General features: G+C 44.1%; 1 protein-coding gene across 4 annotated transcripts; it reads left to right on the plus strand.

Annotated features, from left to right (window-relative positions):
• Positions 1–1,357: 1,357 nt before the first annotated feature.
• SPP2 (secreted phosphoprotein 2) lies at positions 1,358–14,625 on the plus strand. Of its 4 annotated transcripts, XM_013178789.3 has the most exons (8): positions 1,532–1,671; positions 1,773–1,897; positions 3,136–3,258; positions 5,457–5,567; positions 7,492–7,546; positions 7,936–8,025; positions 10,808–10,843; positions 14,301–14,625. In XM_013178789.3, exons 1-6 carry the CDS (start codon positions 1,563–1,565, stop codon positions 8,013–8,015), a joined length of 603 nt encoding a protein of 200 aa, XP_013034243.2. In that variant the 5' UTR covers positions 1,532–1,562; the 3' UTR covers positions 8,016–8,025; positions 10,808–10,843; positions 14,301–14,625. The 4 variants fall into 4 exon arrangements, with proteins under 4 accessions (XP_066855203.1, XP_013034243.2, XP_047906892.1 ...); XM_066999102.1 differs by lacking the exons at positions 1,532–1,671; positions 10,808–10,843 and adding an exon at positions 1,358–1,524; XM_048050935.2 differs by lacking the exon at positions 10,808–10,843.
• The last annotated feature ends 11,138 nt before the right edge of the window (positions 14,626–25,763 follow it).

A 25,763-nucleotide genomic window follows, 5' to 3' on the forward strand; every position in this document is an offset into this window, starting at 1 on the left:
TCATCTGGAAGATGTCCCTGGTCAGAGCCAGGGACAAGGGGGATTCTTCTGGTGACTTCGCTTGACTTAGCTTTGCAACATCTTTGTCACTTTTGGAGTGCAAAGCCCAGGCTGAGCAGGAGCATAATTGCCTGTTCTTTCACCATTGCTAAGGATGAGACTGTTACTTTGAATAAAGATGGGGGTATCTTTCCCTTCTGATTGCAAGAATGTGGAGGTTTTTGCCATGGATGATAATCTGTAGCTATCCCTCTAGCGCAAGTTATGGATGTAGCAATGAGAAATGGCAAGGAGGCATGATATTGCCATTGCTGTGTATTGTTAGGCTATCTTAATCCTAAGGCCTAAGAACCAAAAACAACTTTATCCTCTCCTTTATAAAATCTGAGTCCCAGTGTGCTCCCATGTCTTTCCTGAGTGCTTGTCATTTGGGAAGTTCTGACAACGACTCGGTACCATATAATGTAAGTGGAACTGTAATTTGAAGGTTAATGGAGGAATTTCACACACGGGATCTTCAAAATAAATACGGTTAGACACATCTCTGCCTTGTGAAAAGACAGCAATGGGTGAACTTGTTTGAAGGCTGTAGTTTCCCTCCCCCCCTTCCCCAACTCCCATGGACAGCCTTCAGCACTTAAAACCCAGGTGCTTCTCTGAAACGTGCTGCAGATGGGGTAGTTGTGGTAGAGTCATACGATGTGTTGCCTGCATTTCGAAAGCAAGTCTAGCAAATGCTGAATGCCTTGTGCTGGAGAGGGGATAGAGAACACCTTGCCCAGGTGCAGTCTGGCTTCAGTTAGCTAAGATGCCATGTCTCCCTTGTCCCTGTAATTCTTGATGATGTTTTCAATACTGAAGTAAGGTCATCATTTTTCAAAAATCCCATTCATTTCTGCACTGGAACTGAGGCCTGAGCATCAGGAGGATCTGACAGGGGAAACCAAATGGTCACAGACTCTTACTTGTTTGGTTACCTGGGCTCAGGCTTGGCAAAGAGTCAGAGCCATGAGAGAGTCCCTCGGGCACAGCTCAACAGCAAAGACCCCAGGAGCTTACAGGGCAAATGGACCCGGGTGTCCCAAGGGTCTGCCATGGGCCTTGTGTCAGAGAGGCTCTGTTCGATGCTTTGGCCCGGTGTGTTGTGGTCTCAGACAAGTCCATGTGGGTGGATTCCCGTTCTGGTCCTGGGGAATGGGGGAGTTCCAGCTTGTAAGTGCTTTCAGTTGTGGCTGGGACACAAAGGTGCTGGTAAGGTAATCAGGAAAGTGTTGACTCATCAGCCTTAAATCAAAAACAAGTGGCTAAAAGCGAACAAAATAACTAGACTCTGCCTTTGGCTGTGGAGGCATCAGAAATCCAGTGGTTCTTTTTAATTACAGTGCTAAGGAAAAAGCACAGCAGTCCATCTCTTATCAGAGAACTACTGCTAAATGGAGAAAAGCTGACAGCAAATATTTACTCTCAGATCAATTTGGTTTAAAGTGCAATGTTTGTAGCAGAGCTTGGACACAGGAAGGTCAGGTATAGTATCAAGGCTGCATTTATATAAAGACAGGAATATGCAGTGGAAACCCTTGCTTAGAGAGGGAAAAGACCAGAGGATTTTTGAAAGGCACACTATGAGGATCTTAATTTTTGTCCTCACACTGAGCATTTTCTCATGTTCAGGTAAGTTGCTCAGAGTGCTACCATGTCGTTTTTCATACGGTTCAGGCAGGAAAATCACGAGGTGACACTGGACTTCTAATGGATGTGCGTGTCTGTCTCAGGATTTCCAGTGTACGATTATGAACTCCCTGTCACAGAAGAGGCTCTCAATGCATCCATCGCAAGGATCAATTCTCAGTCATGGGGGCCAAACCTGTATGGAGTTGTCAGGAGCCACGTTAGAAGTGTAAGTGTGCTGACAACTGTCCTTTACTTTAAGTACGCTTTGCTTTGTTGGAAAACCATTTTTCACCTGATCTTGGAGACCCAGATTTAGTTGGACTTTTCTAATGTTTCTTGGAAGAGGGTGGTCCGGGAGCATTATCCAAAGTTATGGCTTTAAATATTCTTTGTATGTTGGGTTTTAATTAAAAATATTTTTGGAGTTCAAATTGTCCACCTCTTGAGTAGAAGCCTTTGAGGGATGTCTTGTAAGATTTTATTCAAAAATTCATTCAGAAAAGAGCTGATGTTTTCAAATACCTCCAGCTGACAGCTTTGCTTTGGGCATAAAGCAATCTGGTTTACATCTAATTGACATCTGAGGGTCTCAGCTGAATGTCTGCACTGCTAATTAAATAGCACCAGAAACACATCCAGGATTCTTTCTCCAATCTCCATTTACATCATCTGTCTCCACACACCAAAACACCTGGTTTAAATCTGCTGTACTGGAGCGGAGTCAAGGAGTTAGATCTTCCTGATTTAAAGATGGCATGCCCATGTGCTTGGACATCCTCAGAATCATTCTGTTTCTATAGATGGCATGTATCAAGTCCTCTGCAAAAGTGAATGGTGAGATAACTTCTATAGTGATCTAGTTTGGAAAAAATTTTCTTGAAAGCAATTGCTGAAAGCGCTGTGGATTTGTTGTTGTTTGCTTGATTGATTGTCTTATCTTGAGCTAAAACATTGATTAGGCTGTGAGAAAGAGAAAAAAACCTAGTGTGTCAACAAAAGCAACCAAGATGTAAGGCTTGTAGTGTGGCATGCACATTGCCCATTGGGGCATGCGAGCTGACAAGGAGTGTTTGTACAAGGTGCATTAATTCAACCATTTACAGTTGTGTGTTTTACTTTCCAAGTGTTGGGCTGCTGTGCTGGGCTGAAGTGCTGGGCTGCTGTGGCATTGGTGGGCAGCAGCATGTAGGGCTGGTGCTATCTATGCTCATCTGCCATTTACAGTCACGGTGCCTGCCACTGACTCCTGCAGCAGGCTGTGGGATTTTTAGTGAAACCTCTGTGAAAAGCTGTTCTGTGTTGTGTTTACCAAATCTGCCTAAGAGAGGAACTCCAGAGCACGTGCAAATTTTGTCACACACTGTAATCTGCTCTAAATTAGATGCTGACCCATTATGCCCTTATATCCAGCTTATGCTTGACAAAGAGGTGAGGCACTAGTTGTCTTGACCTTTCTTTTACCAGGTTGATATGTGGAACAGCAATGATTATAGACTAGAGCTGCAGCTCAGTATTCGTGAAACCGTGTGCACGAAAGCTTCAGGAAGAGACCCGTTCACATGTGACTTCAAAATAGGGCCCTTTGTGGTAAGTGCATCTGGTGCGAATGAGAAACTTTCCTCAGTGCAGGATGTTCTCAGAACATGTTGAAACACTCCTAGTGCTGAAGAGTGGTTGGCCCTCTGAAAACAAAAACAAACACAAATACAACCTGCCGAACAGAGGGGGTATCACGTGGGAAGGGGCAGTGTTGGGAAATCTTCCTGGCCAGTGGGGAATACAGGAGCTGCTCTGAGCTGAAAAGAGAGCATGTGTGCCTTGGAGCAGTGTGTAGTGAAAGTGTCTGTGCTTTGGGACCAAATCCTTCTTTTCCAAGTTAAGGGGTGGAAAAACTGATGTTTGACCTGCTTCTGTCTATCACACATCTAGGTAAGAAGTCAGGAAAGCAGGAGACAAGAACAGAGCTGGCTATCTGTACAGGATGATGTGGGGCATCCTCACAGACACAGCTTTGTGCTGCAGTAAGTAGTAAGGCCAGGACTTGTATGTGAGGTGAAGATGATGTGTTGACTGCACGGTAGGAATGAGGAAGGATTTTGGCAGCCTTACCTCCCTGCTCTTGGAGCTAGGGTTTCCAGGAAGTCTAAGGGGAAAGCAACGTTATTAGTATTTTTACAGCAGAGGTGATATATCTAAGAAGGAAGAGCTCTGCTGATTTTCAGCCCTGAGTGCCAAGGGGTGGCTGAAGCCTAAATTCAGACCAAATGCTTTTTCTCTACTAGGCCTTGATAGTAAGTGTATTCATTTATGAACGTAGTGTGAATTTTGTATAGCTTTCAAAAGAAAACAGAACTCACTTGGCAATCCATTGTCCCCACCTAAGTGTCCTTGAAGTCAACAGATGCTTTACTGTTGGCTTTGAGTGCTCTTTGATGAGGCTATGAAAGTACCATGTAAAGACTTAGTTTCCTACCTAGTGCTGATTCCCACCTTGTGCCAATAGTGCTATTTTTTTAAATTTATTTTTAATTTATTTTTAGTTTTCATCTCTCTTTTCAGCCTGAAATAAAGGCAGATCAGACTTTTGATATAGCTCCTGCTGGACTGTGAATCTTTGACCAGCTTTGGTGTAAGTGCATCGTTTCTGAATCTGTGCTCAGATGTTTTTGACAAAATATGGCTTCCATTGCCAGCTTCTGAGTGGTTGTGTGCTAACTGCTAGCACAAATCCCACAAAACATGTGGGGTAGCTCTTGTGTCCCTGTGCATAATATTGCTATACTACGTACAGTATTAGACTCCTAGAGAGACTAAGTATAGTTCTTTTGCTCTTCTGAGTTCTTCTTGTCTCATTTTCCCCTGCGACTGCCAAGTTTGTCCTTCCCTGGCACAGAGTTTAGGGAAGAGGAGGGATTCTGGGAAGGCACTGGAACAGATGGTGCAAAGCCTTTTCTAGTAGATAGTGAGTCGTGCTACTACCTCAGGAGGTAGTTTATGTCCTATAGAGAGGCAAAGGTCTCTTTGGGTATCACTGCTCTTGAGCTAAGCAGCTTGTGTGTGTGTAGTTGGGACAACACAAAACTGATGAAAGTTGCTAAGTTTTCTTTCAAATCACAAGAGCTGGCTGCTGTGAAGTAAGACCCCATCCCACAGGTCATCCCAATCAGAGGGTGTCTAATTAGATCGACCTGATTTTTTGAGTGAACGTATAGATTCATCTTGATGTGTGTACTGAATATATTAATTACAGATTGAGTGTAAAGAGAGAAATCTCCACCTTAGTCTTGACAGTTTGGCGGTTGAGAAGACACATTCCATTTCTCTTCTTGTTGGTGCAATATAGAATGAAAGGTAATGTGAGGATGTCTGTTTTCCAAACTTGGGTGCAGGCTCTGCTGGAGCTTCTGTCAAATCATGGAGACGACTTCTTTAAAGGTAGCTCAACCTCTAGAGCTGGAGCTGCCATCACCATATCCCTGAATAACTCTCCTGTTTGTGATTTGCGATGCTTTTTTTGCTACCACTAGCAGATTCAAGGCTTCATACAGCTAGTATGCAATTGTGGAGCAATAACTTGTGTGCAGTCATATGCCACCAGAATATAATGGCCTGGCTGCAGGCTGCTCCAAATATTTGTGAGGTGTAGAGTCTTCCTTGAGTTTTGTCCTTTTGGAATTTGATTATTAACTCCCTGTAAAGATTTCCTCCCCCAAGTGAAAATCCCATGAGATAGTTTGCACTGTAGCTTTGCTCCAGCAGAGGCGCTCTATTTTTATCTGTTGCAGCGAACTGCTTTCTGCAGAAGTGTTGTGGAAGTCTCCGGTGAGCTGATTGGGAATGTCACTGTGCAGTGCCATCAGGGCACATCCAGCTCTGAATCAATGAGCAGCGAGGAGGTAAGGAACAGGAAGACTGTTTTTTTGCTGCTTGCAGGGCGTAAAGTTCTGCTCATTCTCTTTCAAGGGGAGGCCAGGTATGTAAGTGTAGTGTGAAGGTAGGCTTTACACCGGGCTTTGACCCTCTGAAACTCTGAATGGCAATTCAGGGGTTTTTATGTATCATCTCACTTCACGGTGTTCCCATGTTGTTAGTGAAGAAACTGAGGCATAAGGGGACATGGATTTTGCCCATGATTCATCACATCACTATGTCCCACTTCCTCCACCCTAAATGCAACAGTCACTGAAGTCTGCAGTGTTTTTTCTGCGCACGGCCATGTTGCCAGAGGCCTCTCCATCCCAATGGTGGCACATGGGATGGTGTTCTTTTTCTGTCCTTACTCAGACTTCTAATAACCTCCTTGTTTTGTGCTTTCTGTGCTGTGAAAGCTCCTGACATCTATTTAGGGGCAGTTGGAGGTTTTCATCAGGAAACCGTATGCGATTTGAAATCCAGCTGTCTCCTATAATGCTTCACCTTCCATCATATGAGAGGTTTGACCTTGCTTGATGGATGCCTGGGGAGAGTGTGAATCTCTGTGACAGTCTGGCACATCCACCAAATCTGACACTTGTTCTCCACTGAAATATAGCATGTCTGTGCCTGGAGAACAGTGATTGGCACATCTTAGAGACAGAAACAAATATCAATGATCCTGGCTCTGTTATCACATCCCTCAGCTGAGCATGTAATCATAGGATAGGTGAAGAGGGTTCGCTCTACTGAGATTTGTTCCATTCATCTTTATTTTTAAGCACTAATTTGGTTTTTAAGGTGTGATTAAATGTTGACCCAACCTGTGAATTCCTGCTAGCTCTTTTCAGACAATGCCACTTTTCCATGAACCAACACTTGAAATTGGATGCCTGCACTTACAACTCATATCTGCAGTGGGTATTGTGCTTGAGAATTATGTTCAGGGAATGAAACTAGTTTCACAAGCAAGGTGCCAGAGGATATGGACAGCTTTTATTTTTGGAAGCTTCAAGTACCAAAGGATTCTGTGTTGTGTTCTCTTGATTTGAATTGCCAAATGTTGTTCAGAACCTCTACTCAGAGTAAGCTAGTGAATACACCATAGGAATTCTTGATTTGCAGAGCAAAAAGACTGTATGTGAAGTACTGGAATACGTAAGGTAGTCTTGGATGTTCAGTCTGTCCTCTGTGGGTTAAGCATAACTCTTGTTTAATTGGGCACTGAGTATAAACACTTGCTTTTACAAGCAGAGTTCTTCCTTTAACCATCTCTTAAAATTCTGTTCTGCTGCCAATATTCATGCTGGGGAATACATTTCCTGCAAAGTTAGTATGGAATAAATGCTAAAGAGAATTACTGCACATCAAAAAGAAAGCATTTCTGCAGAGGGCTGCAGCCCTTGCTCTGGAGGTTGTAAATCAGTTCAAGGGATCTCAGCTTGGCTCTCTGCGAATGGTGTTAGTGTAGCACCTGTAGTGCCATGGGTATTTGGATAGGAGAGGAATTGTGATTGTTTGAGGCTGGGATCATATTAGTGGGACAGGAACCTACAAAAGAAGATTATAGACAGCCTTTAAAAGAGTAATTTGGGATAAATAAGTCAAAGCCATGTGTGAGTGCAACAAAGTAATTCAGCTCTCCAAGTTCTGCTTTCTTGTCTGCACCTGCACTACAGTAAAGTCAGGTAAAGTATTACATACCAAAGATGTTGACCTGAGAGCCTGCCCTGCACAAGACTTCCATAGCAGTATAACTGCTTTGCAATAGTATCAGCAGTAACCTCATTTTCAGAGAAATTAATGATGAAGTCTGGAATTACTTCAGTGATCACATAGTACCCGAAGAAATGAAGGTGAGTCTGACTTCCTGACTGAGCTTTTAAAATAAATTTATTTGATTTGTAGATGATGTTTATGCAGATAATGAACCGTGGCAAGTGGGGCGGCAGTCGCAGAGAAGGTAAGCCATTTCTGCCATGCTGGACATTCCTGGCACACGTTGGTTTGCCTTTTGGATCATTTGATTGGCCATCTGAAGGTCATCCAATGGAGGGAGAAGAAAATATTGAAGACCAGCAGTTTGCTCAAATCACATCCATCTTCTTTTTGCTGTGTAGGGGTTTTCTCAGTGAGAACGCAGCGAGGGCATTAGGCTGCAAAATAGGGTAATTCTGTGGCTTATAAACACTATGAAGTCCTTTTCTGATTTGTCAGATCTGTGCTCTCATAACCTGCACTTGTGTGCATCGAGGTTCTTATAAAGTTGTGCAGAATGAGTGCATGTAACACACGTCTGACAGCATGTAACACCCATTTATGTCTCCATGTTCTTTGTATATTTTTCTGAAGCCTTCTCTTCAAGAGGAAGAGGCAGCATCCATGGAGACTGGCATAAACCCAACCGTTTCAGCTCTGGCAAGATCGAATAATACAGTTTAGGTGAGTACAGTTCAAGTGTAGCTTCTATGCACACTAGGTTTGCAGGTTTCGAACCAGAGTGGTAAAGTGGCTGCTCAGGATAAAGGACCTCTTTGGGAAGGTGCTTCTTGGATGCAAGCATCTTAAAATCCATAGTACCCTAGGCATATATGGGACTTGCTTATGGGGAAATGCAGTGATGCAAATAGCACAGTGTTGCTTAAATGTGAGGCAAAACATGCAGTTCCTTCAGCTCAAAGGACAAATCCAGGAAGCACTTTCATAAATTGCCTGATTCTGCCTGGAAAGCAAGAGTTACTCAACTGTATGGTGCAATTAACTGGTGCAAAAAGCTAAGGGATTATAATTCTGATCCCTCAAATTCTCCCTTTTATACGGTTCTGAGAGTAGTTATAAAGAGGCATTTTATTCAGTGAGACTGGGTTAAATGTGCAGGAGCTTTGGGTTTGTAGTCTTAGTGGATTAAGATCCATTGAGGTCTGAAGTGCCTGTTTAGGGAATGAAAGCTGTTAGTGCCATGGCGTTCTTGTGGGAGTTACCCTATTCCATGTCATCAAAAGCACCCAGAGGTCTGAATACCCTCACTGGTCTCGCAGGCAGGAGCTGTGTTTTGGGGTGGCCATCCCTCATGCCTCTGTGAGGGCTCACAGGGCAGGGCTCTGACCAGTTGTTGAGGCAGCAGATGGTTTTGTTTTTCTCTTGTAGCTGCACCTGGCTGTTGCTCACTCTCCTCTAGCAAACCCCAGCGTTCTGGCATGCAGGTAGCCTGAACGCTGTGCAACAAAGGCAATCTGCTGGCCTGAATTTGGTGTGGGGCTCAAGCCTTCAGTTATTATGGTGTCTTTTTGTCTCTGCCTGTCTTGACTGGCAGAGCCATGTTTCATGTGGATGCTTTGTCCTTTTCCCAAGCTGGTTGCCCTTAGCAGGGGTGCATCACTTGACCATGGGACCTGGAGTGTGTCCTGTCTGTGTACTCACAGGGACACAGATGAGTTTTTAGAGACCTGTACTGTGGGCTCCAGCAAGTCACCTGCCACCTTCTTGCCAGTGCTATCCTCCAGCCCACAGCTTGTTCTATCTACTTATGCTTTCAGGAATGGCCACGTCTTTGTGCTGAATCTAATGCAAGAGGCCACGTGGTTCAGCAAACAAGAAATAAATGAAGCAGTAAGGTATCTGAGAGAACAAAGAAGCTTGTCCAGGGCAGGTGTTTGTTGCAGGGAAGCTGTGAAGGAGATGTTTGGAGCTCAGTTAAAGGGAATGATAGTGAAAGGCACTCACGATTCCCTGGAGCTGGCAAAGCCTGTCCTACTGAACTACTTAGCACTATGTCTGTGTGATTAAAAAGGCTTCACACGCTTGCTTGGGTACATATTGTTAGCAGGCCTTCCTCCCTGCAGAGGGACAGAACTGAATGCTGTATGTGTGTGGAGCTCAGTTCAGGCCACTTGCATTTGCAACAAGAAAGTTTTAGATGTTATTTAGCAGTGATGACTCACCAAAAACTAACACATGTTACTCATAAACATATCTGTGGCAAATCTGTATGTGCTGAAGGAGACATGCCCCTATTCTCATAGAAAACAGACTTGAAAGGAAAATGCAGTCATTCTGCTAGGTCAGGTCTTCCTATAAATGCTTTCATTAAATCCATATGTTAGTTTAGTTTATCCATGAGCCAGTAAAGGTGAGTGATATGCTGTTCTTGTTCCTCTTATAGGACTCTCTAACTTTTCTAAATGCCTTTGAACGTCCCTAGCATATGCGGTGGCAGTATGGTGTGCATTCTGTGTCCTTCTGGGTAGCTTTAATCCAAGGAGACAGTGTGGAAAGACTGAGGCTTACTGAAGAGTAGCATAAAATTGACTTTCTGTTCCAGAGAACCGAGGGGCAAATTTTGTGAACGTGCCTATCATTGGCTTCTGAGAACCAAACAGTCTCAGTCTGGCTGGATGAATTTGAGTCATACCTTCCTAAGCTAATCTTGCAGAAAAGTTGTTGGGAAGGTGGTCTGTGTTCTCAAAATGGGCTGACATCCTTTTCTTTGCATTTGGAAAATGCCAGCTGTCTTAAATTAATTCTTTGTCACTCAAGAGGAGCCATCCCCATTAAGCAGTAATCACAAATATTTTTGTTCCTGGACCTAATGCCTAACGAATCTCTAAATCAGAAGCAAGTTGTGAAACCATCTTGAAAGTGACCACGAAACAAATGGGCATAAATTGATGGTTCTTGAAACCCTGTGGAGCTCCAGTTTTAATACTTTCTGTTAATACTTCTGTTCTAACCTGAAGATAGGCTGCCAGTGTCAGTTGGGGAGCTGTGTTTCATGCCAGAGTCCTAGTTGTTTGGCCCAACAACAGTTCAGAGGCATATACTTAAGCAGTTTTGAAGATCTCCTAGTTTTCTTTATTTTTATAATAAAAAGCTGCAGAGTCTGGAGCTGTGCTTATTTCTCTATTACATGTGTACCTAGAATTAGAGGGTTTTATATGTGGGTTAAATTTGGAGCCACTTGTACCCAAATTATTCAGTGTGCTTCAGGATAAGGAGGGTCATTCATGACTTTTTTTTTCCTCCTGTGTTTTGGCAACTGTGTGATCATGGCTGGCATTATTACAAGCCCTTCTGTGATGAAGGTATTTGCTGGGTTGTGGGAAATACATGCTGTGTTTTGCGATGGCAGTAGCTCAGCTGACATATTCTCTCAGCTGAGCATATTTAGGAGGAGGCTGGGGAAACAGCAATTTAATAATAGAAGACTTTTATCTTTTATTCAAAGGACCTGTTGTTGACAGGAAAAGCTAGACAAGTTCAGGTAACAAATGTGATTTTTTTTATTATTATTTTTTACGCAACAGAATATGTAGCTGCTGCAAAAATTACGAAGGCGAGTTGTTGAAAGAATTTTTCATGCTGGATTTTTCATTTTGTGAACTAGCTCTTCTCTTCTTTTTGGCAACAGGAATTATTTCAGTAGAATCCTGTGCCTGAATCCTTCCCGAGTCTATGCAGAAAGCTAGGCTAAATGATCTCATTGGTGCTTTCTGTCTCTCTCTCTCTCTCTTTTAATTAGAATGTGCTAAATATTCAAGAGGAAGAAATCAATGCAATTGTTATATAAAGAACTCTTTCAGGTCTGTAGTCTTCAGACCCACTGGTCTGCTGATGCCTGCCAGAGTTATCAAGTTGCATATGAAAGAACCACATCAATGACTAATGAGCTTACTTCATTGACAAGTGCTAATCAGATTTTCTGGATTTATTTCCTGGTGCATCTCCGGAACTGGGGAGATTGTGAATATTACATGTCCTAGCTGTGGACTGGCCTTTCCAACAGACAACTCAGGCACACGAGCAGGGGAGAGCAGGAGAGCCAGCTGCTGTACAGACAGCTGATCGCTGGTTAAGAACCTTAGCCTGCAACAAGTGTTAAGGTCCTTAGTTAGCCTGGCTGCAAGGTATGTGCAGAGCCTGTCGAAGCTGTGTCAGTTGCCACAGTGTCAGCAAATGGCATGTTAGTAATGCAGTCTGTCCCCTGTTGATAGCCTGCTCTGAAAGGAGGCTGTTTTGCACACCCTGCGGTGAAAGGCTTTTTGAGTGTGCAGGGGTGTGTGGAATTCCAGTTTCCATTGAGCTGGAATCCGCTTAATGGTGTTTGCAGCTCTGAATCACAAAGAGGAGCCTAAAAAATGGCTTAACTCACCTAATACCTTGAACTCCAGAAAGAAAAGGGCCCCAGCACTCTGCTCTTCCAAAATCAACCACCTAAGGCAGTTGCCTTTAGTGCAGGGTGGAGTCTGACCTATGACTTAAGTCTGGGGTCACCAGCAGTGCTTCATTTCTGCAAACAGGAAAATAAAGAAGACAGCTCTTGTTTTTGCTTGCAATATATGTATAGGTTGTAAAGACTGATTTTTTTTCTCTTGCTGTCATTAATCACACAGGGAAAGTGTTAGTTTTGTTTTTAATAGATAATCAGATTCCTTCTGTGTAAAGCCAAAGGGCTGTGATTTCCTCCTTGCATTTTCTGTATTTCCATAAAATGACCTTCTGGCTGAATTCTCACCTGGAATAGCTTGCTGCTGGCTGGGATGTGATGATGGCAGTTGTTACTAGCTGATTAGCAGCCTTGCAGAAGCTGAAGTCAATAGATCGTTATCCTGACTTTTTTTTTTCTAATGGAAGAATAACTGGTAATGTTGGGCCTCTTCTGCTCGTACCCAAGAAATCCAGGATCCAAGCTTCCAAGTGGACTTGAATGCTCATTTATCCTTCATCCAGAAAAGTAATAGTAGGGCAGCGTGCATAACCCTCCTGGGGCATAGAAAGAAGAGCTTTTATCCCCAGTGTTCTCAGTAAGAAGCTGCCTGATTTATTTTTATTTTTATTGTCGTGGCTTGTATTAGACTTTTTTGTGTCTTTTTCCTCTCCGTTCATCCACCCCAGTTTATCTAGTTCCCAGAAAGCAGCCTGTTGCTTTCTGGGGAAAAAAGTGACGCATCAGAAGGAAGGAACATTCCTGCAGAATGGGATCTGCTGCGTAATGCATGAGCTCCACATCCAGATCAGCTCTGAGTGAGAGCTAGAGCAATTTACCTCTTTAGTAACAAGGAGGAAATGACAGGGTACCATTGTATTCCTCTTGCCTTGGAGTCTGTCTGTGATAGCTAGGCCATCAGAGTCGCCTGGCATTCGTGACATGCTATAGCAGAGAAGAAGCATGCCCTCGTGTGTTTGGAGGTGAAGGACTGAAACTGATACAGATCTGGGCAAGACCTTTTCTGATGCTTAGGTCAGATCACAGTGCAGGGACGAAGCAGACATCTAACAGCAGAAAGAATCGCTGCGACAATCTATTGTTGCTGTTCTAAGTGGCAGTGATTTTTGTCTTGCCCTTTGCTCACCTCCTTTAGATCTGTTTTCAAGGATTAGACCCACAGCTGCACTGCGGAAGTTGTTCCTGCTTCTGGAGAACGCAGAGCTTGGAGGATTCCTTAGACTTTACAGTGTCTTTAAGGCCCGATTGCAAGTCCGTTAACTTTATTGCTAAAGAAAACCAAGAGGACTTCAGTGGAGGAACAAAAAGGGCCCTCACCTGTCTGCTAGCCTTGTGCAATACTGCATTTTGCAAGCACTGGAAATGAGCTTGTCAAAGAATTTGGCAAGCTGGAAAAGCCCTCTGGAAGTCCAACTCCTGCTCAGGGCAGAGCCAGTTACATCTGGCTGTGTAGCTGAGGTTTGAATATCCCAGGATATAGATCCCTCCTCCTCTCTGGGCTCCTGGTTCAGTGCTGGAGCACTCTTGGGGGAAGATCTTTCTTATACTGAGCTGGAATTTCCCATGTTCCAACTTGTTCCTGTTTCCTCTCATCCTACCTAAGCGCACCCCTGAGAAGAGCCTGTCCTTCTCTAAACCCTCCCACCAGGTAGCAGACAGCACTAAGGTCTTTCTTCTTGCAGCTTCATCTTCAGGCTGAGCAAACCCAGCTCAGCTCCATGTCCTATGCTCCAGACTTCAAATCATCTTGGTTCCCTATCTCTACCTGGGTCCTGCCCCAGCCCTGCTCCTGGACAAGTCACTCTCAGGGCGTTGCTGCGATTGTCGTTACCACCTGTGGACATTCATTTCTGGCACAAATCCATCCCTAAAATTTTACAAACAAAACTGATTACAGAGAATTTTCACATTGCCATGGTGACAAACTTGATGAAAATACAGTGTAGGCTACAGACTGCTGTAGAGGCAGTCATGTGTTCTCCTGAAAAACTGATCTCAAATTTGTGCATGTTGTAGCTCTTAATTCAACTGCATTTCTCAGGAGACCATATATCTGCTTATCACCTCTGCTTCAGAGACTCGCCAGTATGAGCTGGTTTATACTGTATAAGCAATATATTGCTTATTTCACTGTCTTTACTTTTTTCTAGCAGTTTGGTTTTTGCTTTTTTCCCCCCACTAATTAGCAATTAACATGATACTTTTGCACATGTGGTGTTTTGCATATGCAGATTTCTCTGTACAGATTCCTCGTGATATGGTTCTGATGCCACAGAAATTAATAAGCAATTCTGTGAAGTTAAATATATTTTTCTTGGGCTGGGTACATTTGCTTAGTTCTGTTAAGTATGAGACAAACTATGAGCTATGACATTTTTCCCCCCCCTCCTCTTTTTTTTTTTTTTTGAAGTAGATTGGAGAATATGATGAACCAAGACTCAAAGATCCAGCATCTGAAGAACAAACCTGATGCAAATTTCCTTTTCTTTTTCAGGAAAATCTATTCTGTAATGAAGTGAGTCTTTCCTTACAATCACTTTCTGCTATAAAGTCAAATGGTCGTTGGATGAGTTCGTAAGATGCTATATGGGTGCACCGGTCAGTCGATAGCATTCTGATGTGTTACAGCTCAGTGGGAGGACAGTCTCAGACACCTCACGTAACTGTGTCTAGTACATGTTCTATCATCTCATAACAATGCTATTAAAGGATCACTGTTCCATCTTTGTGTTCTGCATCGCCGGTTGCTTGTAATTTTCTGTAATGCTTGTAGCTAATTATCAATTCATTCATACTAATAAAGGCACTTAATTCCTTTTTCTCCAGGGTGCAACAGCTGTGGACAAGCTGTCCTGCCATAACTCCAAAGGCATGAGTTTTAGTCCATCAGGCATCTAGCTTTAATGGCTAGATATAGCCCAAATAGCTTTGTCTTTTCTGGGTTTGTTTGTGTTTTCTTTGTGTGTGATGTGTGTGTTTTGGTTTGGTTGCTGACCTACCATGTCCCACTACCAAGCCATATCCCTCAGTGCCACATCCACACCTCTCTTAAACACCTCCAGGGATGGGGACTTCACCCTGGGCAGCCTTTTCTGATGCCTGAGCTCCCTCTCCATGAAGAAATTCTTCCTGGCGTGTAACCCAAACCTCCCCTGGCACTGCAGGTACACTCTGCTTCCCACAATCAAGCTCCCTAAGCCACCAACATAGACCACTGAGCTAAGCTTGTGTTTAAAATGCTCCTTTATGTCAGAGTCCTGTGACTCTGTTCCTTTTTATAATTACAGGCCTTGTCAGGGCTTAACGCTTTTGAATTGCCTGGTATAAGCATAGGGTTGATTAGGCCATTTGTTCTGATAGCTTGAAAGATGCAATTAATTGGAGGCAGGCCTCTGGAGATCCAGCTAGGTGTTTTCTGCAATGCTCGTACTGGCTCTGTGCAAATCTGGATCAGAATAATAGGTGAATTTTCTGAGACGGCAACAATCATATATGTCTTCCCATCAGGCAAAGGCATGGGTGGGTAGAAGAACTTCCTGAGCTGTTCTTCTAAGTCAGAGCTGTTCTTTGTTGCCTGGAAGGGATGGGTGGATTAACACTTGTGCTTGTATTTTTCCCTATTTCACTCGTATTTTTCACTGCTCCCAACAGACAGTTTTCCCGGCCTAAAAACGATCTCTGTATTTTGCTGCCTGAGAGCAGTGGCAGGCCAATGCATTGGGGACGAGGAAGGGAGTGTGGTTGCTACAAAATCCTTATGTCATGGCACTGTATGTCTGGACTAAGAGACAGAAGAGACCACAGGGTTTGACAGTGGGTCTTTTGAGACCTGGTGTAGAAAACTTGTCTTTGAGCTAATGGCTGGCTAGTGGATGCCAGAATGATGAACAGAGCCTGACCATTGCTCTTTAAGGTACAGTGTGTTTGGAGAAATAACCATCTGTAAGCAAACAAGGGGAGCACCAATTTCCTTCAGGAAGCTACCTTCAGCATCATTATCTGCCCTCAGAGGACAGAAGGTCAGTGGCAGGGATCTGTCCATCACTCATGGGAAACACTGCCGGTACATCGTTACTAGCAGTGTGTGAGCTTAGGGCATTTAGTTTATTATCTACACACAGTTACTGTCTGAGCCAAAAACTCTTCACAGTGAGGCAGGGTTGCCTCTGACCTCCAGATATGACCTTTTTGCTAAATGAGTGGAAAAGGTCTTCTGGTCTCTTAGCATTGATAACATGGACGTCCTATGAGCAAAAACGTCCTATGAGAAGGCAGGACATAGCAGCCAGGTCCCTTGGGAACGGGGGCAAGACCTGCAGGCGAGCAATATGGGCTGTCACATCTTCTGCTGCCTGATGTAATAACAGCAACGAAAGACCAGCCCTCTCCAGCATACGAGGGCCACGTATACGCTACATGCACTTCTCTGCAGCGTTTGCAAAGTGAATGGTTTGATGCTTTTTTCCCCAACAAAATGGATTACGGGTACTTCAAGGTCCCTGCTGTATGTATGGAAATACCTTCACATCGAGGAGCTGATGTGACATCTGCTGTGCAGATGTTTCTCTGGGGCTGCGGAGTAATTATTTGTCTGCATTACTGAAGTCTTTCATGGTCTCAGATCACTGGCTCAAGCACTTGTTACTCCAACACACTAATGATAGTTGCTATGGGTGTTTCCTTCCAAGTCCCATGTCTGAGAGTCTGGTCTGGAATACCATAACCATGTCCAGGAGCAAATATCTCCTCAGTGGGACTGAGGCATGAAATCATACTGGGGTCCTGGTTCTGTTCGTATTCAGTCCCATCCTCACTGCTGTCAGCTCCTCGCCTCCAAGTGTGCTGACAGACTCCAAAGATGCCTACTTCGGAGGGAGACAGCTTAAATGGAGAAGTTTATCGTCGAGCCCTTTTTGCACTCCCGCAACAAGAAATATTTTGACATACTGTCCATCTGCATGCTTGGCTCTCTGTGGCCCCTCTCCCCAAGCTGTTCATTACAGTAACTTTGCTAAGTGAGAACCAGGGTATTACGCAGGAGTTTGCTAGCTTTGAAAGTAAGTAAGGTAAGACACTGCCTTTCTCCTATACTATAAAGGGACACTGGCATTCTGTGTGTGTCAATAACATTGCAAACAAAAAGATGCAGAGCTCTGTGCACCAAGGAGGAGGCAGGCTCTATGCAAGTGGACCACTAGTTTTGTTATTGGATACTGCCTGGAGAGCGAAGATGCATGCAGCAGCAGGGATGGGGAGGGAGCTTTCCCTGTGCCCCTCAGAGGTGCTACTTGCAGTGGAAGGAATGTGAGGAGCAGAAATTCTTGTCTTGTTGAGCCTGTTCAGAAACAACAGCAGAAAAGGGAATTTTGCCTGAAGGGAGACAACAAGGTCCTGTGGTATCAGACCGGAGCTGGCTCCATGCAGAGACTTTGTGGCAGTTTGTCTGAGCCTTGCCTCACCAAAAGGTGAAAATGCAGTCACCCTTTCGATGCAGAACAGCAGTAATTGTAGGACAAGGAAAGAAGTGAGGGTTTATGACGATTTGCACTTTTCTCCCCTCAGAGTTAAATTTCAAGTTGCTTTATTGATTAATTTGCTTGGAGTGCTAAACCTGAAGTCGGAAGAAAAGGCTTAGCATGTGGTCTGAGAATAGTGCAATAATTTGAGGAATGAGTAGGAGCAACCAAAGCTCCCTGCTGCGGCTGGGACAGCATCAGGGTATCTGTTCCTTCACACAACAGTGAACAAGCATGTCCTATGCAGACCTTCAGCATCTCAGTTTGTCCCTGTGGGAGGAGGAAACCTATTGAATTTTTACTTTCTGTGAAAAGCTAAGAAAAGCTGCACTCACAGCAGAATCATTCCTTTGACATGCATTTTCTCTCTCTCTTTTTTTTTTTTTTTGTGTGTGTGTGTGTGTGTGTACACCCCAATAGTTCTTCTGCTGGCAGTCTCTGAGCAGGAATCCCCATGGTGTGGTACTGATGAAGGGTGACACCATACAGTGCTGCAAAAAAACCTGTTCTCAGTTCCCTACCTGCCCTTCCATCAACACCTGGGGAAACACAGTGGGATTTGCACTCCCAGGTGGCACAGCATTTCATGTCCTAGACCCTCTCTTTGCCATCACACCACAGATGCTCGGTGATTACAGCTGCACAGAGTGCATGTTGTGCCTTACACTAGTTTGGTTTCTGCCATTATGGAGAGTGTACTGGTGCTTTGGTAGCCCCACAGCAAATTTGTTCATTTGGGCTGCCTGGGAATGGATAGAATTACCAGCAACCATAGGGGTTTGGTGCTGTGTGAAACTAGTCTAGAAAATTTCCCGAGGGCAGAGATCATCTTGAGCAAAAGCTGAATGGAACCAAGCCCTTGTTCAAAAGAAGCTTACTGCTCATCCTGGAAGAATGTGGAGATTTCCTGGCACACGCTTCACTGTCAGCAACTTAATCTCAGGTGGGTGACAAAACAGACTGACCCCTGGATGATCCCTCTGAAATGAAGGATAGGCCTTAATCGCCAAGCCTGTTTCCTGACGCAGGGCAGTGAGACGTTGGGATCAGCGCTCGAGCATTTTCCAGCCTTGACTCTACCGCAGAACATGCAGTTCTCAATACATCTGCAAGTGCAAATTCAGCACAGAGGCCTGGGAGGGCTTAAGGAAACACAGCTGTGCTAAGGGTGGAGCACATCCTTCACAGCAGCATCAGCCAGCAGCTGATGGGCATCAGCATTACTGATAAGGCTGTTGGTGAGCATGGCTAGCTGCTTCCACCCCCTGCTGGTAGTGGTGCCCACTAGGTGTCAGAATGGAATAAATGCAAGGCTGACACAGGGGAGAAAGGTTTGAGTTTTCAAATTCTTCTGTTTTTTTTTTTTTTTTCATTTCTTTATGGTTTCTGTCCTGCTGTGCCATAAAATGACTTTTGGGGAAGGAGGACCTGCTTGTTTAGGTGGTGAAGAGAATGGGGGAGGAGGAAGAGGAGGAGAAATTACAAACAAAAAAAATCCTGGCCTGTCTAGAGTGCTTGTTTTACATGTAGGAGCCCTGAGTTTAAATTCCGCTCCAGGCACAAAGGTAGTTTTGCTTTTTTATCTCTGAGCACAGTAGATGCTTCCCTTTCCTGTATGATAGCTGATGCTTTTTGATAAAATGGCTTTTAATCAGATTTCCCATCCATCCCTTGCACTGGGCTGCAGGCTATAAGATACCTTTGGTAAGAGGGGAGCTAGTGAAATGGTGGTTGTGGAGAGGGTTTAATTTTAGAGTTGCAGTTTCTAGAGCAACAAGTTCAATATAGGGCAGTGGGACTTGGAGTTTTTCTTGCACAGCTGCTCTCGTATTGCTGCTGTGACACCATTGAGCTGCTCACCCACCTCTCCTCACCCCTGCTCCTACCTCTAGGCTCTCTAATTCAAGATCTTAGCTCGTTCCCTGCAGTTGATTAACATCAGCAAGGGCAACATAGTGGCTTTTAAAGCTCAGGTGCACCAGTTAATGCTTACCCAACCAGGAAGAAAATTGCTGCTCTCTCACGTTTGGCAGCTGCCACCGTGTTTTTTGTTTTCTGGTGGCTCCAGGACAAATGCTCGGGCCTGGCAGCCTGTTGTGTCTGTCTCACGGTGCATTCAGGCCTCGTGCTCTCCGCAGGAAGCAGAGATCTCCAGCAACTGGTGGATTCTTGAACCTCAGACCAGTTTTCCTGAGGGAGCTTCTGTGCACATTGCTGAGGGGATTTGGGGTCTCAGCAGAAAGAGCTGCCATGTGAAGGCCCAAGAAAATCTGCCAGCTGGATCTTGGCCAAGGAGAGCTGTTCTTGTTTTCTTCCTGTGGCATGGAGGAGTGAGCTTCTCCTTTACGATGTTCTCATGTGCCTCACTGGCTGATGGCCTCAGTCAAGGCCCAAGAGGCCTCTCAGGGAAGGAGGCACTTTGCTGACCTGGCCTCGGCTGGTTCTTCTCTTTCCAGAACATGATGTTCTTTTCCTTCTCACCTTGAGTTTTCTTCACGCTGTTTCTGTGTCACTTTCTTGGTGAAACAAGAATTTACCACCAGCGATCTTCGCAGCACTTAAAACTCCAGCCCTGACTTTGTTACTGCTTCCTCACTGAGCTTTAATGCTGAATCTTTGGTGGGTGTTGCCTGTTCTTTGTGACCATCTGCACTACAAAACTGGTGTTAGACCACTGTTGGAAACCAGTGCTGGAAAGGGAGGCCTAAAACATGGGCCTTATTCTTTCAAGGAATTCAAGCTCCTGGAATTCATCTAGACGTTTATTGCAGATTAAGTCAGGGGGAGGTTGAACTGGAACAAACAGAGAGTAAGATGGAAACTGGGATTTTTTGTTGACCTCCAGAGACCAAACCGGTTCAGGGCTTTAGCTAGCTCAGAGACTTGGAGTTGAAGCAGGAGACCACCCGGAAAACCACAGAGTCTGGCAGGATCCCAGGGATTACAGGCAATGATTAATGTGAGTTTAAAAAGGATCTTATGTGCTTTTGGAGACTGAATCTTGTTCTAGGCAGGAGGGTAGGTGCTGCTGCTAGCTGAGCCTCCAGGTCTGGAATAAATAACGGAGGGGGAAAAAAAGTGCCTCCAAAATTGGAGACTGTTGATTTAAATGGGGAGGAAAAAAAAAAAAAAAAGCCTATAATCTCATTGAAAATAGGCACTGAGCAGAGGACTGGTGGTCAGAAACATTTAAACCTGGAAATTTAAGCAGGAGTCCTTGCGTCCACACCAAGCATATTGACTAAAATGATCTTGGAAGTATACCTGGAGTATAGAAATATCAAGAAGTCTTGCCAGTGCTGTTTCTGGCAAAATTTGGAAACGTTTGGGATTCATCAGGAATGTAGAAGCCTGATCTAGAGTTCCCAAAAGCCTTCTGACAGGTCTCCCTAAGGAGAATACTAGAAAAGTGAAACAGCCATGATACAAGGCAAAGAAGAGTTACAGCTCAAAAACTGGAGTGGACAAAAATACAAAGCTTGTGGATGGCACTTCACAAGTGCATCTAGTTGTAGACAACCTCTGAGGCTGCAGTGAACAGTTCCCTTGGTGCCTTCACATGCATCGTATTTATTTTTAAAAAGGGCAACTTGACACCTATGGGTTAGTAGGCTGGAGCAGTGGAAGCCTCAGTACTAACCCTTTTTTTCTTTATGTGTTTTAAAGGTTTTTAATTGTCCTTGGTATTTGAATACTGAAGGCAGTTTTGTACAACAGCAAGAAATTGCCATCAAGAGGGTTTGCCAGGTATTTTGTGAAATCTGAAGAGGAGCAAAAATAGGAAAAAAAAAAAATCTGGGATGGTTTCTGATGCAGGGGCCACTAAGGATTATTTTATACCATTCCTGCACAGTGGAATGGTCTTCCGGAGTATTTTGAGGGGAAGAAGCACTGAATGTATGAAATGCTAGAATTGACAACAAGTTTTTGACTTGATTGGTTTTCCAAGATAGCTAAAAACTGGTGTTTTGTGAATTGCAAACATTTTATCATCTCAGCATCTTGAGCTCCTAAGTGTTTTTAAAAAAATTACCAGTCCTGATGGTGAATTTTCTGGTTGGAACAGGCAGTATCAAAAAATAACCCAGACCTCACACCCTCTTTCCTATCAGAGAGAAAATGTTCCAAATAGATGAGGTTATTGCATCGAGAAAGACTGTCACAAGAGCAGTGTTCCAAGCCTGCATCTTTCAAGGGGGTCTGTACATGTGCAATGTGTTCAGTGAACCAGAACAAGGCTTTTTCTCCAGAAAGCTTCTGTCAAAGCCTGCAAACGTACCTGGGTGTTTGGGGAAAGACCAGAAGTGAATGGGGAGGTGACTGCAGTTCCAGAGACCATGCAGAGTCAATACAGTGGTGCCATTTACCTCCTGCCATTGGAGCAAGGCAGCAACCTCTTTTCAGCATGTGAACATAACCACAGCATAACCACTGTGAGCTAGGCAAGGGGGATCTATTTTGAACCCTATGTGGTCAGTAAAGTAGGAAGATGAGAAGATTTCCAGGAGGCAGGTGTGAATACATTCAAGGGATTCTTGGGTGCTGTTGCTGTTAAACCTGTAGTTTGAAGAGTGTCACAGATTTAGTAGGTTCACTGCAAGGCAGTGGAGAAAAAGCCCCTGGCTAAAATACTGGACCTTGGCTTTCTGCCCCAATACATTACTGAATCTTCTTTAAAATAACTATTCGTTATGACTATTTCATAGTGAAATGTCTATTTCATCGCTATCTGCGATTGTATAACAGACTATGTTCTGACACTTCTGAATTTCTCATCCTTCTCTGGCTGAAACAACTCTGCTAAAAGTTGCCAATGATCTAGTTTTCCTAAAAATCCTATTTTTAGGAGAACTTACTATTTACTGAAAATGTTGCACGGTCCCACTGTGAACAAAAGCACAGACATTCAGTGTGGCGCTCTTGCCTGTCATCAGTTGACATTTGCAGTGACATCTGCATTCTCTCTGCTGGAGAACAGCAGCTTGGAGCAGAGGATTGGAGTTCCACTGGGACATACTGGTAGGCTGCAGTCAGCCATGGTTTGAATGTGAATGCTGCCAGTGATTCAGGAAACTCCATCTGTTTTGTATTCGTACCCATGCTCTGTTTATACTGCAGGGCTTTCGGCCTGGCCCTGCAGGGGTTTAAGAGGCCACTGTGTCCCAGGGCCTGGCTTGTAGAAGTGGAGTGTGACCTCAATATGCACGTCTGAGCTCCCAGAGAAACTGAAAGACTTGGACCTGGATTTTAAAACTCTGGATTTTTAATCTCTTTGTCTGTGGTACTTGATGCCAGGGCACCAAGTCACAGAATCATAGAATGTGAATTGGTAAAGGGTGTTCTGAGTGGCTGGGTCTATATAATCCCATATAACGCAACTACAGGACATGCTGTTGCATGAAGATGCTGCTTCATACAGTAAACAAATGCTTTGCAATTATCAGAGAGCCATATATACTTGCTAGCACAGAGAGCTGCCCAGTTTGTGGTTACTCATTCTTTTGACCCCACTTTTAGAGTAGAATTAAACAAGTCAAACACCATCTGGTTCCAAGACACTAAGTTTAACAAAAACAATAATAAAAGTCTGTCTCCCCTTTTTTTCCCCCCTCCCCTCATTCTGGTCTTCACTGATCAGGGACAGCCAGTTCAAGTGTGCAAGTAAAATGCAAGCTGAAAGGCAGGGAGATGAGGCAGTTCTGAAACTAGGTTAGAGATTAAATGAGCCTGATATTTGGCAGCTGTAGGCAAGGTTGGATTGCCCTAGGGAAAGGGCTCAAAATGATTAATGAAATGGTGTTATTAGCCTATCATGGGATTGCAATTCTGTTTGAATCCTGAAGACAGAAATTGAGAGGAGCTGTGTGGGTGTGAATGATGTACTGTAGAAGAAAGCTCAAGAACAGTTTCCCAGAAGGCAAGTAGATCCCTTAAGGCAACCTCATGTTTGTTTTACTGCACCATGTAGTCTAAAATATGGCCTTTACTACCACTGGATTGATTCATCAGCTGGTATTGGGATTTACCATCTGCAAAGCTGTCCTTCCTCAGTTTAGGAGGCTCAGGAAACAAAGAAGGTATGTCATTTTATGTATTGGTATTTGCTCTTACCTTCACTGCTGTCTATCAAACACCTGAGCAGAGCAGAAATTTTGGTGCATCAGGAACATTGGGTCTCCTGAGCTTCCTACTGCCTTCTGGAACCTCGGGGTTCAGGTCTTGTTTTGCTTTTTCCTGGCTGATTCTTACTTCAGTAAAGCAGAAAGTTGGTGTGAGTTGTTCAAGTAACAGCTAATGCTGCAAGCGGTGTTGTTGCAGTCTCAATAAGAGCTCAATCTGTTTACACCTGCCATCAACTTGGAGAGGGAAGATTTCAGAGCCTGGAGACTAGTTTGTGGGAACTCATTGTATCTGCTGTTAGATTAATAGATTCAGGCTTTGGAATGACATAACTCTGCCCTCAAGGGTCTTTTGTTTTTTGTTTGTTTTTCCCTAGTTAAGTATGCAAATACAACACTGTTGATCACGTCCAAATGCTTATGGTATAAAATAGTTGTACAAAAATCAAACTCTTGTTGACGAGGAGTTAGTTCAAAGAACCAGTCTCTTTGTTCCCATCAAATGACTTACTTTCAGAACTGCAGACACGTGCATTGGCTTTCTGCAGCCAATGTGTCCTAATGAGTGGTTACCTCCTACTGTGCAAACTTATAGCAAAAGCTACTTGAATTGCACCACAAAGATGGTGTCTCCAAGAAATTGCAGCTGAGAGGGACACCTGGAGACTAAGCGTGTATGTTAATATACACATATATGTATATAGATATAAATATGTCTCTCTTTAACACCCAGAAGATTTTCTTCTCCCCTTTTGCTCTGAAGTTCTTCAGCTGTCTGACATGAGACACTTCATTGTGGCCTGGTACCCGAGGCAGTGTTCTGAGAAATATGGGACTAAGTCGTGTTCCTGATTTTGCTGCTAGAGAAAGAGCCAGCTAGCTTTGCAGCCCCATATTGCCTCCAAGAGCTGCACAGAGAATCAACTCTGTATTCCCAGAGGAAGGTCATTCCTAGGGTTATGTCTCCCAGGACAATAAACTTGTATGGAATGCATTATCAAAGGACTAGGAGGTGGATTTTTAAGCAGTCCTGGGTTTAGTCCTGAGTAGCTGTGCTGTAGAAATTACGAAAATGTAGAAATGATGAAATGTAGAAATGAGGCCCCTGGTGTCAGCGTTATCATAGAATGGCCCAGGTTGGAAGGGCCCTTAAAGACCGTCTTTTTCCAACCCCCCTGCCATGGGCAGGGATGCCACCCACTAGATCAGGTTGTCCGGAGCCTTGTCCAGCCTGGTCTTGAACACCTCTAGGGATTAAACTGAAACCTCCTGGACATGGAAAACTACTATGTACCATACAATCAAGATCAACCATGTGATGCTGGATTGTTGTCTTGCTCTGATGAATAGGCTGGAAAGCACTTGAGAGCAAAGATCTCTAGGATGTATCATCATCAGGAGTCAGAGAGACAGAAGAGCAGTACAGAAGCCAAGTGCACTATGGATGGCACCTGCTGAGATCTTGTGAGGGGAAAAAAGAGAAAAATTTGAGAACGTCCTCAAAATTCTTAAAGAATTTGAAAATTGCTGTAGCCCATTTTCCTGTTCACAGACTCATCTGAAACCGTTTCCAAGCTTCTGCAAGAGCACACATTGCAAGTTCACTGTGATGCTAAGAATGAGTCAGTAGCGCAGCTGCACTTCATGCTCTTTCCTTGCCTATATGCTGCTTTAATTCTGCTGGATGAGAAATGCATATCTCAGGCCATGGGAAATGCTGACTGTTGCTGAGTTCGATTTCAGGTGCCAAACTGTGCTTACAATTTGAGTAAAGTGAAGGATGAAAAAATACTGTTGCTTCACTGATCCAGGCAATGGGCTTATACAATTTCACTCGCAGCATCCAGTACCTCCTGGGTACTGGACAGAGACAGCAGAGCTGCTATAGTGGTAGAGAACATGGTCTGAGGCATAAGAAACTTGTCTGGCCAAGGGACCACGGGCTCACGAATTTCTTCTTGGGGCTTTAATTTCGAAGTCCAACATAGGAAACTGCTGACCTTCCCTTGTGTTTCCATTGATAACTGTCCTAGTTGAGGGCGTAGTGATATTGGAAATTATTTAAAATCCATATTTCCCTGTTCATTCTGGACACTATAAATGAATTAAAACAGCTTAATGGGTTGTCACTTCAAATATGTGTTACTTCGGCATTTGCATAACTGCATTCATGATTTTAGCACTTAACCCGAAGTCACTGCAGAAGTTGTACTTCCTTGCCTCACCCAGTGACTGAAGGCAACGATGGGAGTAGACTGCAAGAGAAATTTGTAGCAGGGTTGACTTTCCTGTGAGGTGGGCAGGAATGTTCTCCATGCTGGT

The sequence above is a fragment of the Anser cygnoides genome, chromosome 6 (genome assembly GCF_040182565.1).
Source record: "Anser cygnoides isolate HZ-2024a breed goose chromosome 6, Taihu_goose_T2T_genome, whole genome shotgun sequence".
NCBI lineage: Eukaryota > Metazoa > Chordata > Aves > Anseriformes > Anatidae > Anser > Anser cygnoides.